The sequence below is a fragment of the Stegodyphus dumicola genome, chromosome 6, assembly GCF_044657685.1.
Source record: "Stegodyphus dumicola isolate Sdum_Otavi_A_Nest chromosome 6, ASM4465768v1".
In the NCBI taxonomy this organism is placed as follows: domain Eukaryota; kingdom Metazoa; phylum Arthropoda; class Arachnida; order Araneae; family Eresidae; genus Stegodyphus; species Stegodyphus dumicola.
In genome coordinates this window covers 69,421,028-69,441,908 of record NC_140773.1, presented here as the reverse complement: position 1 = coordinate 69,441,908, position 20,881 = coordinate 69,421,028, and the positions used below count along the sequence as shown (strand labels likewise).

The following is a 20,881-nucleotide window of genomic DNA, read 5'->3' as shown; positions in this document are numbered from 1 at the left end:
GTCACGGGGATGAGAAACAACAACAACAACACGTCTAATTCTTGCACATGCTTAAGGCACTTATGAGTTTTGAATAAATAAGTGCCCACATAAGCTTATTGATGGCTGGTGCTAGATATTTTGTCGCCTGATGCAGTCTCTGCGGGTCCTAAATTTTGCTACCAAGCACCTTCCTAAGCTCTAAATTTTTGCAGTCCCTTAATTTTGGGTTCCATTGCTTTCCCAAAATTCTAAAAATTTTATAATCTCTTTATTTTGTCACTCAGTGCTTCTCTAAATGCCAGAAATTTGGTCTTCCCTTTAACAAATTATATTTTTAGCATATGGAAAGAAATTTTTGTTAATTTTTTCCTTGTCAACATTTAAGTGCAATTAACTTAAATCTGTAATCATTGCCAAGCAGAATGTCAACATAAAAGGTTTCCATACTTTTGTTATTCAATTGCTAATATAAAAGAAATTGTTTAGGCATATTGCTGCATGATTCGTTACTCAAGTTGTCATGTGTTGATAAACATATAGTGCTGAAGCAAAATATAATAAATAATGATTCACCAGGTTGGCGTCAGGGATTAAAATATTAGTAGTTGTAAAATGAGCGATGTTTCTATGTATGTTTTGGTTTGGGATATAGCCAAGCAGATACGCAGCCAAATTATTGATCACACAAATTTATGCTAAGATAATTGTTTCTTCAATGACGAGGTATTTTATTTAGTGCCGAAGTGAAATTAAAAATATGGATTCTCCACATGTTTTCTTACGGGGGAAAAAGTAAGATGCGCATGCGTAAAGCATAAAAAAAAATTTTGTTGGTGGCTTTAAGGTCCGGATTTTAGATCATTCTGGATATTGGACATCCGGTCCTCAGATTTTGTGCTGTATTAAGTACTTTTATGTGTTAAGCATAGCTCCTTTTATCAAAAATCAATCCTGTGAATCTTTCTTTTTCTCTAAAATATTTATGCCCATTCTCAAAATTTAATCTATTATAATTTTTTAAAAAAATCTTTTATTTTAGTGGAAGAGAGTACTGAAGAAGTGCTTCATCCGTTACATGAAGCTGCTAAAAGAGGGAATTTGACTTTCTTGACTGAATGTCTTAAAAATAAGGTGATACTAATTAAAGTACTTAAGCATTTAAAATGACAGAATTTTCAGTTTAAATATTATGAATTATGAATATAAATATTATGAATTTGCAAAAAAATCGAAGCACCATGAAGAAAGTGGTTATTTTTGTTGAAACTGAATATGTGTATAGCTCATACACAGATAATAAAATAATTAAAAAATCAAGGTCATAGTATTACCTGTTCACGGCTCACAATCACCCATTGAGTGTTCAAATTAGTAGTTGGTCGAACTGCCCCTGGCGGTAATGCGTGCTTGAATTCATCGAGGCAAGGAGTGGTAGAGGTTCCTAATGTCATTCTGCGAGGGATTCATCAGCTGTTGCACCAGATCTGTGATATTTTGTGGTGCCCGAATCTGGCAGCGTACCGTGTCCCAGACACATTCGATTGGTGAAAGGTCTGGTGACCTTGCTGGCCAAGGAAGAGTATCAACTGCATGGAGACAGTCCAGAGATACGCAAGCAGTATGTGGCCTGGCATTATCGTGTTGGAAAATGGCCCCAAGATGACATGCAATGAAGGGTAATGCAACTAACTGCAGGATGGTACTAACATATTGTTGAGCTGTTAATGATGTACGGAGGATGACTAAAAATGTCGTGCTGTCATATAAAATAGCAACCCAAACCATTACACCAGGGGTTACGGCTGTATGCCTTTGTAAAACAAAAGCTGATTGGGACTGCTGGCCCCGTCCTCTCCAGATATGAACACGGTGGTTGTCTGCTTCAAGAGTGAAGTGGGATTCATCACTAAACACTATACGATACCAGTCTGATGGCAGCCATGATGATCGGCTGCGACACCATTCCAGATGACTCCGCCGATGTTGTTGGGTCAAAGGCAAACGTCTTAAAGGCTTCTGTGAGTGTAACCCCGCCTCACACAAGTGGCGTGAAATGTGAACAGTACCATGGGGGGGTATAGACATGGCTGTAGTGCATTGAATAGTCGACAATGATACTGTTGGGACGGTTCAGGCCTGGCGAAAAATAATTTTATCTTGCCTCGCATTTATGCTCCTTGGCCTTCTAGAGCCTTCATTTCATCGACAATTCCCTTGTACAATCATTGATGCTAACATCTTTGCACAGCAGTGTCTGTATGCTGCAGGTGGCGGCCTATTGCTGGGTATGACCACCCAGCTTCACGCAACATACAATGCCACCATGTTCGAAAAAAGTCGTTCTCTGTAAGGTGTTTGATATCATCGTAATGGCATCTTTAGTTGCTTTTGTACGGAATTGCAATGGCAGCAATAAAAAAAAAAAAGATTAATTTTCCACCTCTATTACTGATTTTATACTTTGCGAATTGAACACTAGAAATGCGTGCTACGATCACAATTTTTGTTCATTTGCCTTGAAACTTTAATCATTTACATGTTTGATTAAGATGTTTTTGCATACTAAATTCCATCATGATCGCAAAAGTCCTTCTTGATGCTTTGATTTTTTTGCAAAAGAGTATAACTAAGGAGGCTTATTTTATACCAAAATTTTGATTTTAGTATTTTTTAGCGATTAATGTAGCGTAATAAAAAGTGATTGATATCGGCTGCATATTAATAAATACTTTATTAACTCTTTCCATTTCAGAATTCCATTCCAGGAATGTACGTATGTATATTTTGTTTAGACTAAATAGAAGTACCATGGACATATATGTACATTATATTCAAGGTTCATATGCATAAACCTAATTTGCCTTTTGGTTGGTAATTTTTACTCGGTTACAGGTGGAAAAAACTGTGCATGAAAACATCATGGGAGAAAAGAAAGCAAAGATGAAAACTTCACAGATCTAAAACATTGTTGTTGAAAATAAAACTGTTCAAAAATTTCCCAGTTTAAAAATTTTACTGTAAAAAGTAAAGCACCTACAAACTTATAGCTTGATAATATCACAGACAGCTATTTTTAGGCCTTTAAATGCTGTAAATGCATATTCACATATGTGCAAGTGGAACAAAGGAATAATGTTACTTTTGTATTTCGTACAAACTAAATAAATTTTTCCTGAAATGTAAGAAGGAAACTTAAGCACTTAAAAACTGAAATTGAGTAGAAAATCAATGCTACTTATTGCAGTTAATAGAATTTTAAACTTGCATATTGTCGCGTGCGTACGGGTTCGTTTGAAATGAATGCACAAGTCCGATGAAAAATGAACAAAAATTTATTATAATCACAACAAATATGCTTAAATTTCCTCAAATATTTGTGCAGTATTACAAAATCTCACATTAGTTATCTTTTAACTACTCAAACGTTCAAAAGAACTTAATTCAAAACAGCTAAAGAAAGCTAATCCGCGAATTCGCTATAGTCAATAAGAGCAGTTTTTTAAACAACAACGAACTAAGTAACTTCTACGAACTGAGAGGTTTTCCTCCTTTTATAAGGTTTTAAAATGGCATGTGAGAATTTTCTAGTACTTTCTGGAAATCAAAAAGAGATATTTATTTATTAAATGTTAAATGCACGGGCTCTTGTTTTTTAACTTTCCGGCTTAGCTGTCCTTTAATATTCATCACGCGCTGCATTGAGCGGGGAATAAAACAATTTAATTTATAATTCAAATAACATTAGCTATTTAAATACCAAATCTGTAACACTGCCCCCTTCCCAAGGACTGAACGTCCCGGGCAGTATAATCTCTGGACAAGAAGCCAAACTTACAACTGTGGCATAAATGCAATAGCTAACTTTAAACAAATCAAATGCTAAATACAAATCAAATACAAAATTCAAATCAAATCAAATATACATTTAGAAACAAAAAGGACCATGGTCTTACACTATTTACAATTATTTATATTACGTACTATGGCCATAGTAATGAGCTAACCCGTCGTAATGAACGACTTTAGGTTTAGAGTTCGAAAACTTACGGATCCGAACCACGATGTCATTCAGCCTGTTTAGGTCCGTGTATGGACCATCCCAAGGTGACTGTAATTTTGGACAAAGTCCTTTTCGTTGAATCGGGTTCCACAACCACACCTTGTCACCTTTGTTGGATCTATGTCTAGTAGCTTTCGTGTTGTATCTGGACTTCACTTTCTCCGTCGCTAGGTTGACTCGCTTTCCTGCCGAACGGTGCATCACTTCAAAACGAGCCTGGACATCTTGGATGTATTCCTCTGGCAATGAAGGTGCATCCGTATGGCGACCAAACAGGCAGTCACAAGGCAGACGAAGATCTCGACCGAAGAGCTTCTGGGATGGAGAATAGCTGGTAGTCTTGCGTTTCTTTTCGACCCTAGCATGATTTCGGCGGCTTCCCGAGCTGGGTCCTTCGGACAAGATGTCGGCATTTCCAGGTGAGGATCTCTTCTGAGGATGGATAGTCATGTCACCAGATGCTGAAAGCAGTTTGTTGTTTTTGACGTCTAAGGAAAAATTGTATTTCCTTAAAAAGTCCAGTTTGAGTATGCATGGATCTGTAATATCCGCCACATATGCCATGTGATGGTAGGAGGCACTTCCAAACTTGATGTTCACGTTTAACTTCCCAGCTATCTCAATCTTGTCACCAGACGCAGTCTGAAGGGTAACACAGGATGGCGTCCAAATAAGTTTATCTTTAAACAGTTCAGCTAAATCTTTCCTAATGATGGTAACATTAGCTCCTGTGTCAATGATCATATTGCAAGGAATTCCATCGATATGCCCATTGATGGACAGCCCGTTACTGTTGCCACTCTAGAAATCTTGAGTGCTTTAAAACAAGGTTTTTCATTGTCTGGCAACCTCCGTTCCTTGATATGGTCATTAATTTGTTTCCTGCGTCGTTGCTGAGAAATGGTCTCAATTTCTGTACCCTGGGGTATTCTACAATTCTTTCATATGTGACCTTCAGTTCCACAGTTCCAGCACTTTGGTTTCTTGTCAATCCTTTTCTGTCCCATGGTATTTAATTGTCTATTTAACCCACCTCTTATTTTCCGTGCTCTAGGGTGTTCTGCAGTTCCTTCGTATGTGGCCTTCAATACCGCAGTTCCAGCACTTTAGGGTTGGTTTCTTCACATCAATATTCCGTCTCGAGGCATTCACTGGTCTTGTCAAATCATCCGTTTTATTATCCGTGCCTTGGGGTGTTCTGCGTTCCCGTCGTATATGCCCTTCAATACTACATTTCCAACACCTTAGAGCCACGTTGTTCTCACTCCTCTGTATCAAAGCATTGACTTCTCTGGTTAAATCATCTAAACAAGCCGTCAGTTGATCCCCTGGCTCGTGGACTCGCACACCTCTGACTGGGTGGTGGTCTCGACGAGTGGCTTGCTGGGCTGCCTCGAATTTCATGGCATAAACTAAAGCACTTTTCAAATCTTTAACATCCGTCATTTGCAGTACTTTCTGTATTTCAGTATCCCAGATGCCGTCGATAAAGTATTGCAAGGACAGGATTTCCCTTGTTTCTGTTGGGCATTCTGAAAAGGCGAGATGGGACAGCCTTTCAACATCCGTGGCGAGCTCCTGAAGTGTTTTGATAGGCTTCTGTTGACGAGATTTTAATTGGAGCCTGCTGTAGTCTTTTAAACACTTCTCCCCAAAGCGCAACTCCAAGGCGCTGGACAGAGCTTCGAAATCTAACCTTTTGTTTTCGGGAAGAGTCTGAAGGATATCCGCTGCGTCGGCTCTTAAAAAAGCGGCGAGATGACAGGCCTTAGCTTGGGAATCCCATCCATTCGCATCCGCCACGATAGAAAATTGTGTCTTTTACACCTGCCAGGAGGTCTTCCCATCATATGTCGATAGCTTCAGAGAGGGACGAGCAGGCATGGGTAGAAATTTTAAACCATCCGAAATGCTCCCTGCTGTCGCTACGAATTTCTTTAGAGTGTTAACTTCTTTGGCGACGACAGCACAAATTCTGTCTTTGATTTGTTGTTCAATATGTCCTTGGACGGGATAAACTCTTTCTTCAATTTGTTGTTGGAAGGCCGAAACTCTTCTTCGACTCGTTGCTCCACAGCCGACACTCTATCTTCTATTTCATCTGTGACAGAAGAAACCTTTTCTTCAATTTGCCCGACTTTATTTTCGACAGCTCGTATTCTATCTTCCATAGCGTCAAATTTACTTTCTATTACGCAGGTTATTTCTCTTTTCATTTCGTCTTGACCTGCTTCAATCTTTTCTTGTACAGCTTTTATGTCTTCTTTAAAAGTTACTTGACCAGCTTTCAACTTTTCGTGAACAGATTTCATGTCATCTTTCATTTCTTCTTGTCCCGCGTTCATTTCCTCCTTAAACGAGGCAAAGGCTGATATTAACTGCCTCAACTGTTCTTCCATCGCTCTTGTTATTGGCATTCAAACCCCAATCCTGACACCAAAAATTGTTGTGTGCGTACAGGTTCGTTTGAAATGAATGCACATCACAACAAATATGTTTAAATTTCCTCAAATATTCATGCAGTATTACAAAATCCCACAGTAGTTATCTTTTAACTACTCAAACGTTCAAAAGAACTTAACTCAAAACAGCTAAAGAAAGCTAATCCGCGAATTCGCTACAGTCAAAAAGAGCAGTTTTCTAAACTAAGTAGCTTCTACGAACTGAGAGGTTTTCCTCCTTTTATAAGATTTTGAAATCACGCGCAAGAATTTTCTAGTACTTTCTCGAAATCAAAAAGAGATATTTATTTATTAAATGTTAAATGCACGCGCTCTTGTATTTTTAACTTTCTGGCTTAGCTGTCCTTTAACATTCGTCACGCGCTGCATTGCACGGGGAATAAAACAATTTAATTTATAATTCAAATAACATACGATATTTAAATACCAAATCCATAACAATATTTAACTAATAAAGGTCATTAATTAATTAATCTGTTTTATAAAGTTTTATTGGTAATTTTCCATGAAAATATAGTCTGAAAAAAACGTCAGTAAAAGGAAGATGAGTAGCTGCATAATGTTACATGTATTAAAATTGTTTAATTATCAAACGGTCAAATTATTTTCTTTCCCCTTGGTTAATGTGACATTCTTTTAATGAAAATTAAACATTGTTTTGTTGCACTTCATTCATCTTCTTAGAGTCATTAACTTTTTCATGTACAACATGCAGTTAAATTTATTAGTTAATTGAAAAATATGAAATATAAAAGTAAAAATATTCCGTATTTCTTCTTGTACTCCTAAATCATTATGTGAATATGCATTTACCACTTTTAAAACCTTAAAATGGCATGTTTGCGATGTTATCGTCATGCGATGATTCATAGGTGTTTTACTTTTTGCCACAATAATTTTGACGATTATGTTTTTAAAGTGCGATGTTTTTTAAATGCTTTTTTTCGACGATAATATTTTAGAACTGTGATGCTTTCGTTTCTCACAAGATGTTTTTGCCTTGCATTGTTTACTCTTTACTCTGCTACGTTTTCATCTGCGATGTTTCACCAGATACCATTTGTTGTGCCATTAAAATATGTCCATGATTTCTAGAGGTAATTGACAAAAATCTGAATTTGATTTGAATTGAGGAGAAACCTTGAGCAAAATGCAAATAGAAGTAACTCCTTGTTCCGAATTATCCCAGATATGCTGTGACCTACAGCAAATCTTATTATGTGATAAATAATCTGTAATAAAACAGAGTTTTCAGTAAAAATATATTTCTGGCAGGGTTGCCACGTTACCTGGAAAACCGGAAAAAGTCAGGGAATTCGGACATTGAACCAAAAAATTCAGGGAAAGGTCAGGGAATTTAAGTGTTTTAGTCAAAGTCAGGGAATTTCATACAACGATCCCGCCAAAAAAGGCGAGTTTTGCGCCGACGTCGGAAGAGATCACTTTTTTGGTGAATTGTGTATCACGTTAGTGTCATTCGGGCAGCTGGCATAGAGCCAATTTTCGCAGCTCCAATTTGATTGTCTTTTAGAAAGGCAAATCAAGTTTCTCGCAACTTTTGGTTTCCAGTAACCTCGAGAATCGCATGTGCAGTGCATGAACTAAAGAAAGGACCTGTTCTCGTATAAAATAAAATGGGTTTAATCCTAGTATACGGTACCATGAAGGTTAGAATAAAAAAATATGTATTGTAAAGAAAGAAAACCTCTCTGCAACAGACGTGACTCCGTTCCATCATAGAGGGAAACAGCTGTGCATGCGCGATATATCTGTCGCCAAAGCTCGAAACCGGTGGCGAAGTTCGAAGGTCACGTTATCAAGAGTTCATAAAATGAATATCGTTTAAAATTTCTTTAAACTCTAAAGGAAAAGAAAATATTTTTGGCGCAAGTAAATTAATTCATGGATTAGTTATTTTGAGGGGGAAAAAAAAACTACGAAAATCCATTTTTAAAATTATTGCGAAAAATCCAAGAAAAAACGTTCTTTGATAAAACGTTTCTTCTTGGATTTTTCGCAATAATTTAAAAACGGATTTTCGTAGTTTTCTTTTATGTCAAAGAACGTTTCTTCTTAACCCGTGTTTCTCAATTTCCTGTACACATCGTGGAGAGGGAAATTCTGGCCGCCAGGTTCCGTCGCCAAATCCTTTGGAAAATTTTCCCTCTGCTTTCTAGCCGCGTAATAGCATTTACGTGTATGGAACCTTTTCTTCTTTACATAGATGTTCTTTGGTTAGAATAATCTCCATGTATGGTACAGCGGGATTTGGCGACATGATGATGAGCAGTAAACGAGTCATTTTGTTCTTGGCGACAGTTTTCAAAATCGTGCGAAGGCCGTACCGTATACTAAGATTTTACAGCAAAATCTTTTTTTTTTCTTTTCTTTTTAATAAATACCTGGTCATTTTGCAGTAAAATAAAAAAATAGTAGTCAGTCATCTAGGCTAACCATGTAATATAACAGGGTCCCACGCTACCTGGAAAACCGGAAGAAGTCGGGGAATTCGGAAATTGACCAAAAAATTCAGGGAAAAGTCAGGGAATTTAAGTGTTTTAGTCAAAATCTGGAAAAGTCAGGGAATTTCATACAACGATCCCGCCAAAAAAGGCGAGTTTTGCGCCGACGTCGGAAGAGATCACTTTTTTGGCGAATTGTGTATCACGTGAGTGTCATTTGGGCAGCTGGGATAGAGCCAATTTTCGCAGCTCCAATTTGATTGCCTTTTTAGAAAGGCAAAGCAAGTTTCCTGCAAATTTTGGTTTCCAGTAACTTCTCGTATAAAACAAAATGGGTTTAATCCTAGTATACGGTACCATGCAGGTTAGAATTAAAAGAAATATGTATTGTAAAGAAGGAAAACCTCTCTGCAACAGACGTGGCTCGGTTCCATCATAGCAGGAAACAGCTGTGCATGCGCGATGTATCTGTCGCCAAACCTTGAAACCGGTGTCGAAGTTCGAAGGTCACGTTATCAAGAGCTCATAAAATGAATATCGTTTAAAATGTCTTTAAACTCTCAAGGAAAAGAAAATATTTTTTGGTGCAAGTAAATTAATTCATGGATTAGTTATTTTGAGGGGGGGGGGAATCTATGAAAATCCGTTTTTAAAATTATTGCGAAAAATCCAAGAAAAAACGTTCTTTGATAAAACGTTTCTTCTTGGATTTTTCGCAATAATTTAAAAACGGATTTTCGCGGTTTTCTTTTTTTGTCAAAGAACGTTTCTTTGGCAACAATTTTCAAAATCATGCGAAGGCCGTATCATATACTAGGATTTTACCGCAAAATCTTTTTTTTTTTTTTTCCTTTTCTTTTTAATAAATACCTTGTCATTTTGCAGTAAAATAAAAAAATAGTAATCAATCATCTAGGATAACCATGTAATATAACTATATTCGCTAAAATATCGTTGATTATTCTAATTAAGTTTTTAACTAATTATCTTTATTTTTATGTTATTCATATCATTCTTCTTCCCTCTAAATTTATTTATCATTAGTAAATAATATTTCCAAATTTCAGGAAATTTTCTCTGGCATAATCCTGAAATTAATTCTAGCAGTTGATGACATCACGAAATTTAATGCACGTATTTTTTCCTTATGTATGCTGCGAAATAAATATAAAATACCTCAATTTAGTAAAAAAATATCATTAAATAGATTTCTTTCTTTCATTTAACTGCAGAATGTTTGCAAAAAAAGCCTTATTTTATTCCAGATTGGGGAGATTCTAATCTCAATCTTCAGTGGAGAAAACAACTCCTATTATAATTATATTTGTGTTTTCAAGTGTTAAGGTGCCTTTTAAGAAGACACCTCACACAAATTAAATTTACCTAAAATCTAATTTAACTTTTAGCATTGCGTTGTGATTTGTAAGAACCGGATTAGACTCATGTTGAACTGGTGATGATCATGAGTAATAATTAAATAAAACGTACAATTGTGATCCAATGTATATATCTTAAATTTTATTAAGTTTCTTAAGTGGAAAAGTAAACAAAATTATCGAACAAAGTGTACCAAGAATAATTAAGAATAAATGTCCTCTGGGATTTATTGAATAATTAAGTGAATTTGCTACACAGTACAAGTAATACCATAATTAATTTACCTCTTAGCACAGCCAACATACATTACGCGGATAGACTGGAATTTTCTCGAAACATACCTGAAAAACCTGGAAAAGTCAGAGAATTTCATTCTCCTGTTTGAGTGGCAACCCTGTCTGGGTGCCTCTTGGCGATTTTTGGCGGTACATGGACACCGAGTTTGTATAAAAAACATCAGAGAATTGCACAAACGTGGTATTGTGCACTCCCTTCACATTGTTCATGTACGCATCAATCTATTTTCACTTAAAAAGTCAAAGGAGCGGCCAATTCTACACTAGAGCCAAACAAAAAATATGTAATCTCAAATTACAATTTAAACCAAAGAATAAAATAATATAAAAAGGAAATTCTTCTTAGCACTACACAAAGAAAATATCCACTTATTTAGAAATTTCCATATCTTCAGTCAAACAAAATTCCTTAACAGCATCCAAAAAGTTCCTAAAATTATCTGAACTAGAAGTTGTATACTGGCGTCGCCACATTAAATTCATGCAAAATAAGAGTAAAAAATATCCTCTGTAGCACCGGTATCGTCCGATGTTCGACCATATGCATTTCCTTTGTACAAACAGGACACTTATAATGGCTACTAAGTAAACCTTCATTTATGCACCAGTCAATTAAGGCTTTTTTCCCTTTCTTTCCAAATCGTACAGAAACTTCAAATTAATCTTACCACATTCAGCCATTTTACCGTCTAAACCACAAAACAAGCAATGTACTTCCTAACCAACATACACAATAAGCCCTTACAAATCTTTTCCCATCATTCAAAGTTTACCACAATCACGAAACCGATTAAGTCATAATAGGGTTTCCATAACATTCAGCTACTCAGTTTACCATAAATGAAATAACAACTTGGTGACAAATGAAACAACAACTTTGTGATAATACAAGATAATACCCTTTAATCTATTCTAACCCAGTTTTTGTGTGTATTGCATAGCGCAGAGACGGATGCAGCCACAGCTCTAAAATCTGACATGCAGACTGTTCAAACATAGCCCGTGTGAATCCTCCCCCACATGCACATGAATTTCAATTTATAATTTTATATTAAATATTTAAAAATTTTTTTAGCATATTCTGCATAAGTTGTTGCTTAATGAACAAACCAATTAATCCAGAATTTCATTATTTGTGCTATCGAACAGAAAAATGCAAAATCCTTCAAATGAAGTTTATTTCAAGTATTTAACAAAATTTACTAAATTGGGGGTACATTTATTTTAAACAATAAACTTTTTTGATCTTATAAATAGGTACATGTTTTTCAGTTAACTGACATGTCAATTAAATTAGAGAAATAAATGACTGGTATCAAATTAAAAGTTATAAATATGTGAAATAGCCAATGTTTCACAAAAGTTTAAACTCCTGTAATCAAGAACAAGCAGTTTAAAAACTAAATAGTTGTCCTTATTGTGTGAACACTCTAAATATGTGATTTAATTAACAAACATAAACAAGTTAGTGCTTTTAGATAGTTGCAGTTCTTATCTGCTATGACCTGAAAATGTTGGATGTCTGTATAAATATGGTTTATAATGTTATATTCTACATGTATGATCATACAAAATCAATATGATCATACATGTAGAATATAACATTATAAACCATATTTATACAGACAACAACATTTATACAGGCCCAAATTTTTAATATTTTGATTATTCTGGGAGTATTTTTTTAATATGAAGTTTGTTGATCCCATCAGTTATTATCAGTTTATTTCAAATTAAGTTATAATGCAAATTATTAAAATCATTTGAAATTTTTTCATGACGGTCTTTTCTTCAGGATCAATAACTTTCTATTCCAGATTTTATACCTTTGAATACATTTTGATAAATTAGCAATTAGAAATATGCAATTTTCAACTTAACCTAAGTTTGTTTTTATATTTAATTACGAGGGTAAGTTGAAAAATAAGTTCTCCCTGTCGACTGTGGTCAGAAAATCAAAAAATAGAATGAGAAATGAAGTGTATGAAAGTCAAAAAATAGAATGAGACATTAAAGATATGACATACCTTTATTTTTCCACATAGGTACCAAGTACATTGAGACATTTGTCATATCGCTTGATAAGCTTCAAAAAGCCCTCCAGGAAAAAATCAGGGCTTTGCATATGGAAGAAGTGTTGAACGGCTTGTTTCACTTCAGTATTGCTTCCAAAGCGCCTTCCCCCGAGATTTTTCTTCAAAGCCGGAAACAGATGGAAGTTGCTTGGTGCGAGATCAGGACTGTATGGCAGATGGTGTAGGCGCTCCCAACCAAGAGTTGCAATATGGTTTTGCATTGCCGTCGCTGAATGTGGTCTGGCATTGTCATGCAACAGCAGAACGCCAGATGTGAGAAGGCCAGGCCGCTTTTTCCGAATCGCCTCTTTCAATTTCGACAGGGTGTCACAGTAGCGCGTAGCATTGATGGTTCCAACCTCCAAAAAGTCCAGCAACAAAACTCCTTGGGCGTCTCAGAAAACTGTGAGGAGCACTTTACCTGCAGAATGAGTTGTCTTGAACTTCTTTCGGGCAGGTGATGACGGATGTTTCCACTCCATAGATGCGGCCTTCGATTCTGGGGTGAAATGGTGGATCCATGTTTCATCCCCCATCACAATCCAAAACAGAAAGTCAATGCAATCTTCATGGTAACACATGAGGTGTTCCAGGCTGACCCCCATGCGTTGTTCTTTGTGTGTCGGGGCACCCATCGTGCTGACACTTTTTTGTATCGAAGAATGTCGTGGATGATGTTTTGAGCTCGCTCATGTGAGATTCCAAGTTCTTCCACTACTTCATCGATGGTGATATGCCGGTTTGCTCTAATCATGTCATCCACCTTCCTGACATTTGCATCTGTAGTGGCCGTGTGCATCCGTCCAGCTCTCGGTATGTCCTCCACTTGCTGACATCCATCACTGAATGTGTGACACCATCTCCGCACCATTTGCTTCGACATCACACCTGGCCCATAGACTTCCACGAGGCGGTTATGAATTTGTTCAGGATACTCCATGTGCCCATTCATAGCGGATAACCGCTCTCACTTCCTCCTTTGACCACGAATTCAAAACGCACCTTCTCTCCATACCTACCGCCTTTCGCCCATAGCCGTTCAACGCTTCTTCCATGTGCAAAGCCCTGATTTTTTCTTGGAGGGCTTTTTGAAGCTTTTCAAGCGATATGACAAATGTCTCAATGTATTTGGTACCTAAGTGGAAAAATAAAGTTATGTCATACCTTTAATGTCTCATTCTATTTTTTTGACTTTCATACACAACTCTGACCACAGTCGAAAGGGAGAACTTATTTTTCACACAACTCTGACCACAGTCGACAGGGGAAACTTATTTACCTACGTAGATTAATTTAATATAGCCATGCATTTTTAAAGAATGTGAAGAATTATACATTTCACTAATAGTAAATTGAATTAGCTTTATATTTGTGAAAATGCTTTTCACAGCATAGCTCACTAGATATATTTAAAAATAAAAAATATCTGCTATATTGCATTTGAACTATAAACTTTAAAAACCATTTTTGTAATAAAGCAATTATAATTATTTCTGCTTCCAGGTTTCTGTGAATGGGTTGGATAAGGCTGGATGTACCGCTTTACATTGGGCTGCCCATGCTGGGAATGAAGATTGTGTGAAAGAGTTGTTAAAAATAGCAAATGTTGAAATCAATGTTCAGGTTAATAGAATTTTTTAATTTCAATGTAAAATTTTCCTGTCTGATACTCCTATTCTGCAAAGATGTTTCAGTCATAGTTATCTGTGCTTTATATCAAGGATTTGAGGTTAATCTCAAAAGCATATAAATAATTCAGCTTCTGCTAACCATCACCATCTGTGGAAGTGAAATGCCACAGGAAATTATTCCAGGAGATGTTTCATACATAAACTTTAGAAAGGGAAAGATAATTTTTTTACTTCAATTTCTGTTTCAGTAACAGTATAAGTAAAATGAACACAAGTATTCCAAAAGCTGTGCAATACTCTATTATTGATTTCAACAAATTATGAAACTAAAATTGTCTATACTAATATAATATGTCTTCTTTTTATTGAAAAATTTCAATACAAATTTCCAGATAGCATGGTTAATTTTTTAATGGTTAATGCATTTTAGATATGTTTTTACTTCCTTGTACGAAGTAAAGGAAATATTGTAATCGTGAAAAATTTCGTGTATATTTCAATGAAAATATCCATTTTGACCGCCATCAATTGTAATTTAATGATGTTTTTGCTTGACATCTGTACATAAGGACAGAATAAAGGACTCTTTTCCCCAAAACAGATTGCAAAATGTATTTAAAATGGATTCAAAAGAGATTTTTTTGTGACATATGTTCGTATATATCTCGCAGTACTCGAAAATGAGTAGCCTCAGAACATTGAAATTTTGTATATAGGACTGCTATAACAGGGTTTGTATGGTCCTTAGATTTTTTGGAATCTATTTTTGGTCCTTAAAAGTCCTTAATTTTGGCCAAAATCGGTAGAGTCCTTAATTTAAATCATCTGAAATTTTTGTCTGTTTTTATGACTGCCATTTTGAGTGTGAATTAACATTTTGGAAGAATATATTTGACAATTCACTGACATATATGGCTATCTTTTGAATGGGTTCATGGTGTATATAATTTGTTTCTATTTCTAATGTGAATGATGGGCTACTCGAGTCTCTAAGCAAGAAGTGAAACATAAGCATTTCGAATTAATTTTTTCTAATAAAATGCTCTTAAACAACTTTTCGCTTTGGGGATGTGAATTCTTTTATTAAACGGTTTTAAATTTGGCAACTTATCAACATTTTGGCGATTGTAAGATCAGTTTCTATAGAAATTTTTAATTCTGAGAATTTTTCGACGATTTCTTTTAAAACATCGTACAGGGTTCGTACGGTCCTTAAGAGTTCTTAAAAGTCCTTAGATTTTTTGGAATCAAGTTTTGGTCCTTAAAAGTCCTTAATTTTGGCCAAAATCAACAGGAGGTCCTTAATTTTAATCATCTGAAATTTCTGTCTCTTTTCACAGTTGCCATTTTGAGTGTGAATTAGCATTTTGGAGGAATATTTTTGGCGATTCACTGGCATATATGGTTATCTCTTGAATGGGATATAATTTGTTTCTGTTTCTAATATAAATGATAGAATACTTGAGTTTCTAAGTAAGAAGTGAAACATAAGCATTTCAAAATTCACTTTTTCTGATAAAGAGCTCTTAAATAACTTTTCACTTTTGGGGATGTGAATTCTTTTATTAAACGGTTCTAAATTTGGCGATTTTAAGATCAGTTTGTATAGAAAATTTTTAATTCTGAAATCTGAGGATTTTTCGACGATTTTTTTATAACCTCGTAGCATTGATAAATTTCATTAAAATAATGGTAATGTATTGAAATTATATTTAAAAAATAACATTAAAATAAAACATTTTTATTTTTCGCTGTCATATTATAAAGTTTCAATTTGGCAATTTATTATACAATATTTTGAATTAAAAAAATAAATGTGGTATAATGCCATAAAGTACAATTTACAAAAGAGCGCTTAGCAAATGCAAATTTAGCTATGTAGTTACTTTAAAATGTCTTCTTTTTAATTTTTTCATAGTAAGAGTTTTTCCCTTGTAATTGTCTAAGAATATTATAAATTATCAGAATATGCATCAGTTCTCTATCAAATTAATTTTAAACTTTTTCCCTAAATATTTTTGGCTTTTTGCTGTTACAGAATTGGTAGGTATAATTTTTTTTAGGGTTTTAGACATTGCAGCTTGGACAGTTTAGAAGGATTTGAAGGTAAGATTTATAGACACACGACTGTAGAATGTTCGAGAACTATGTGACAAAACGAAAAATATCTCCATGGTATCAACACATATGAATATATTTAACAGAAAGTTTGCAATGAATTTCTTACTTTTTGGAGAAGTCTAGAAGAACAATGAAAACATAATATTTGAATGTTTTACTCCTGATACTAGAATCTTTTTCTTAACATCCCTTTATTTCTCTACTTTTCACTAGACATCACTTTCTATCTTCCCTTTATTTTCTCTATTTTTCAGTGGACACAAGCATGATAAGTATCAAAAATGCTTCTAATCTCATCACGTGGACAGGCATTATAGAAAGGAATTTTTTTATTAATAAAGAAACTGAAAACTTACAATTTAAAAATTTATCTAATATGTCTTAATGCATCATACACAGATCTGCCATTAGGCATTTTCTCACCTGATGCAGTCTCTGTTGATTCTAAATTCTAAAAGTTTTGCCACTTCTAGGTTTTGTTGTTCAGTGTGTCACTAAATTCTAAAACTCCTGCCACATCAGCTCTGAAACCTGCTCTTTATTATATATATTTCATATTTTTTCTGAATGTTCATATTTCTAAAGAAATAAAATTAGCCACTTTTTTTTATACATTCTAAATGCATTTAGTGTTTTTTTAGAATAACAGAAATCTTTAATTAAATCCAAAAATTCTAAAATGGAAAGGAAATATTTTGAAGAAAGAAACTGAATTCATAAAGAAAATTATTTTTCAAAGATATGTGCAGTTATGTAATCTACCCAATTTTTTTATTATTTTTATTTTAGCTTTTACTATAATTTCCCATTTGTTTCTTTGTATGACAGAGTTACTGAGCCAGACTAAATTAAAATTAAATTGTGTAATCTTTGACCACTAGTCCACATTTTTAGTTTGAATTAGACAGTTCTTGTTTAATTACGTCACAATGAGCTTTAATTGATTTTGTTAGCATCAGAATATACCTTTATGTTCTAAATTCTTTTCAAAAAAGAGGCTTATTTAAACCTTTGGCTGATATTGTAATTACTTTCAGCTATAGCGATAATTTGCTTCATGTCTGTCAGGGGTTTTGGACTATTTAACTTTACAGGGCGGTTCCCACTGGGGTTTAGCTGAGCTAACGGAGTCAGTTCACTGCGTTGACTAGCTCCGCTATGCCTACATTTCAGATTTTTCAACTTGCTACCCTATGAGAAAAAACTGGTTTTGGATATGAGCCGGCTACATCTATTGTCTCCATTAGCTCAAATAAACCCCAGTGGGAACAACGCTTACCAGATCAAGTAAACCCTCATAAGGTACATTGTGGAGAGGTTGACAAGTTACACTTGCCAACCGTACCTACATCAGGCCTTTCAGGTTTATTGTAATCAGCTAGTCTCTCTCTAGACAAGCAGCAGCGGTGACAACATTCAGTCTTTTTTATGAATCATGTTGATTATGATCTTACTTCTCATTTTAACCTATGCCAGTTGATATAAAATCTTCCTGCTATTTACTAAACCTCTAGACTGACCAAGTATGTGACAAAATGAGACATTAAAAAGTCAACATAAAGCTAACTGTTAGTAAAATGTAAATGTCAGTTATCTTCTTTCAAATATGTTCAATTATTATAAGTGTAAAATATTGGTACTTTTCCATTTTGCCGGTGCAAGTGATAAATTCGCTAAAAATCGTACAACCAATACCAAACAAAATATCCTCGCTGGTAATCTTTTACGCCTCATTTTCAAAACAAGTCGCAGCCATTTCTTATCAGATTGATTTTTTCTTTCAATACTGGTATACAATTACATAGAATTTTTACCCAGACGTTTAATTTTATACCCTAAGGCCATTCGCGGTAATCAAATCATTTAGGATACAATCACACCACTCACCCGAAGGCGAAAATATAGAAAAGGCAAAGTCAAGGGTTCAATTCATTAATTCTAATGAGAATGAACTATTGAAGTAAAGCACTGCGGTTTTACATAATTTCAGAGTAAGCTATTTGTACGAATTGAAATAATTCTTGCATTTAAACTTGTATTCCAAATTAAGATTTAACTTGAAATTAATGTAGATAATTACTGAGAGAATTAGATTTTTGTAGCGTAGTTTACGTGAGATGAGATCACTTGGGGTCACGTGATAAGAAATTGCGAATCGGGATGTACCATGAAAGCATTGTAAATTCTTAAATTAATGCCTTTTTATAAATTTATTGTCTTTTTACAAAACTTTAAGCGATATTAAAATGTTTATACCTTCAAAATAAAAATTTCTTAGAACTAATATTTGTTAACATTTTTTATGTGTATACTGTGTGTTGTCGCCAATAAAGTCTGCTTGGCAAGATTGCGCCAGCAAAACGGGAAAGTACAAAATATTTAATGCTACTTGATAGATTTCATAAAGTTTATTTTATTCTCAAACTTATTAATAACTATGTTAATTAATTCATGTTTAGTAATAATGCTTACTACTTAAGGATATATTTTATTTTTAGAATGGTATTACAAAAGTGAATTTCAGGCATAAATAATATTTTTTATTGTATTTATTCAGTTCCCATTTGCTTATAGGTCCGTAATTGTTAAAAATAATTAATTTCCGTGTGCAGAAATGTGTACGAACCCTGGTTGTAACATTGATAAATTTCATTAAAATAATGGTAATATTGAAATTATATTTAAAAAATTAACATTAAAATAAAACATTATTATTTTTTGCTGTCATATTATAAAGTTTCATTTTGACAACTTATTATATAATATTTTGAATTTGAAAAATAAATAAGGTGTAATGCTATAAAGCTGTGTTCAGACGAGGGCGTAAAGGGCATAAGTGGTTAAAGCCAAGCTCCATTGCCAAAGCAACCAGTCTGTGTTACGTCACCAAATCTGGTTTAGGGTTCAAAATTTTTAACTTTATGCAGAGTTTGGGATAAGTGCTGACCAATCAGAACGAAGCGGCATTCTACAGAAGATTTCGCAATCACGAAACAAGCAGAGAGAACGCGGGGGAATCAATCGAGCAGGAGAACAGCGTGGGAAAGTTGTAGACACATCCAACGCATGCGCAAATTTAGCTTCCCTCATTGTCCACGACTTACACCCCGTTCTCGCAGGTGTGAATGGAACTCCTGTATTTTATGCCCTTATGACTATGCCTCTATGCCCTTTACTCTGCCGTCTGAATGCAGCCTAAAGCACAATTTACGAAACAGCTCTTAGCAAAAGCAAAATTAGCTATCTAATTAATTAAAAATGTCTTCTTTTTAATTTTTCCATAATAAGCATTTTTCCCATGTAATTTTCTCATAATATGCATCAGTTTTCTCTATAAAATTAATTTTACACTTTTTCCTTCCCCTTTCTTTTTTTCCAAATTATTTCTGGCTTTTTGCTGTTACAAAATTGGTAGGGATAATTTTTCTTTAGGATTTTAGACATTGCAGCTTGGAAAGTTTAGAAGGATTTGAAGGCAAGATTTATAGACCCATGATTCTAGAAGATTTGAGAAATATGTGACAAAAGGAAAAATGTCTCCATGGTATCAACATGTAATGGATGTATTTTACAGAAAGTTTACAATGAATTTCTTACTTTTTGGAGAACTATATGACAACATAATATTTGAATGTTTTACTTCTGATGCTGGAATCTTAACATGTTTATCTTCCCTTTATTTTCTCTACTTTTTACTAGACACAAGCATGGAAAATATAAAAAATGCTTCTAATCTTATCACATGGGCAGGTATTATAGAAAGGGATTTTTTTTATTAATAAAGAAATTGAAAACTTACAATTTAAAAGATTCATCTAATATGTTTATTAAACCAATTGTGTATCCAATATTAATCCAATTGTTATCCAATATTAATCCAATTGTTTATGATTTGAGACTTTACTATAATTTCCCACTTGTATTTCCTCATATGATAGAGTTACTGAACCAAATTAAATTGTATAATCTTTGATCACTAGTCCACATTTTTAGTGTGAATTAGACTGTTGTTGTTTAAATACGTGAATGTGAGCTGTAATTGATTTTGTTAGCATCAGAAAATGCCTTTATGTTTGAAGTTCTTTTTAAATAAGAAACTTATTTAAACCTTTGTCTGATATTGTAAATACTTTCAGACATAATGATAATATGCTTCTTGTCCGTCGGGGGTTTTGGGCTATGTAACTTTTTCCAGATCAAGTAAACCCTCATAGGTACATTGTGGAGAGGTTGACAAGTTAGGGCATAAAGCACGTAAAAACTAGCGCGAGCGTTGGCTTGCATATTAAGACAAATCTTTAATTGTTAGAAAAGTTGCTTAAACAGAAAGAAATCGATATAAAGTAGCCAAAATGTTTGGAGAGACTTCAAATTAAAATGATGGATAAATATTTTTTTGAATGTTGTTGTTACAA

General features: G+C 34.4%; 1 protein-coding gene across 4 annotated transcripts in view; it reads left to right on the top strand.

Annotated features, from left to right (window-relative positions):
- Positions 1–20,881, top strand: part of LOC118200863 (osteoclast-stimulating factor 1-like) — a 129,802-nt gene that overhangs the window by 64,505 nt on the left and 44,416 nt on the right. For all 4 annotated transcript variants that reach the window (XM_085818489.1, XM_085818487.1, XM_085818486.1 and 1 more), the window contains 2 exons: positions 1,022–1,113; positions 14,218–14,337. In XM_085818489.1, coding sequence (XP_085674615.1) covers positions 1,022–1,113; positions 14,218–14,337 — 212 coding nt within the window. The remainder of the gene's footprint in view (positions 1–1,021; positions 1,114–14,217; positions 14,338–20,881) is intronic.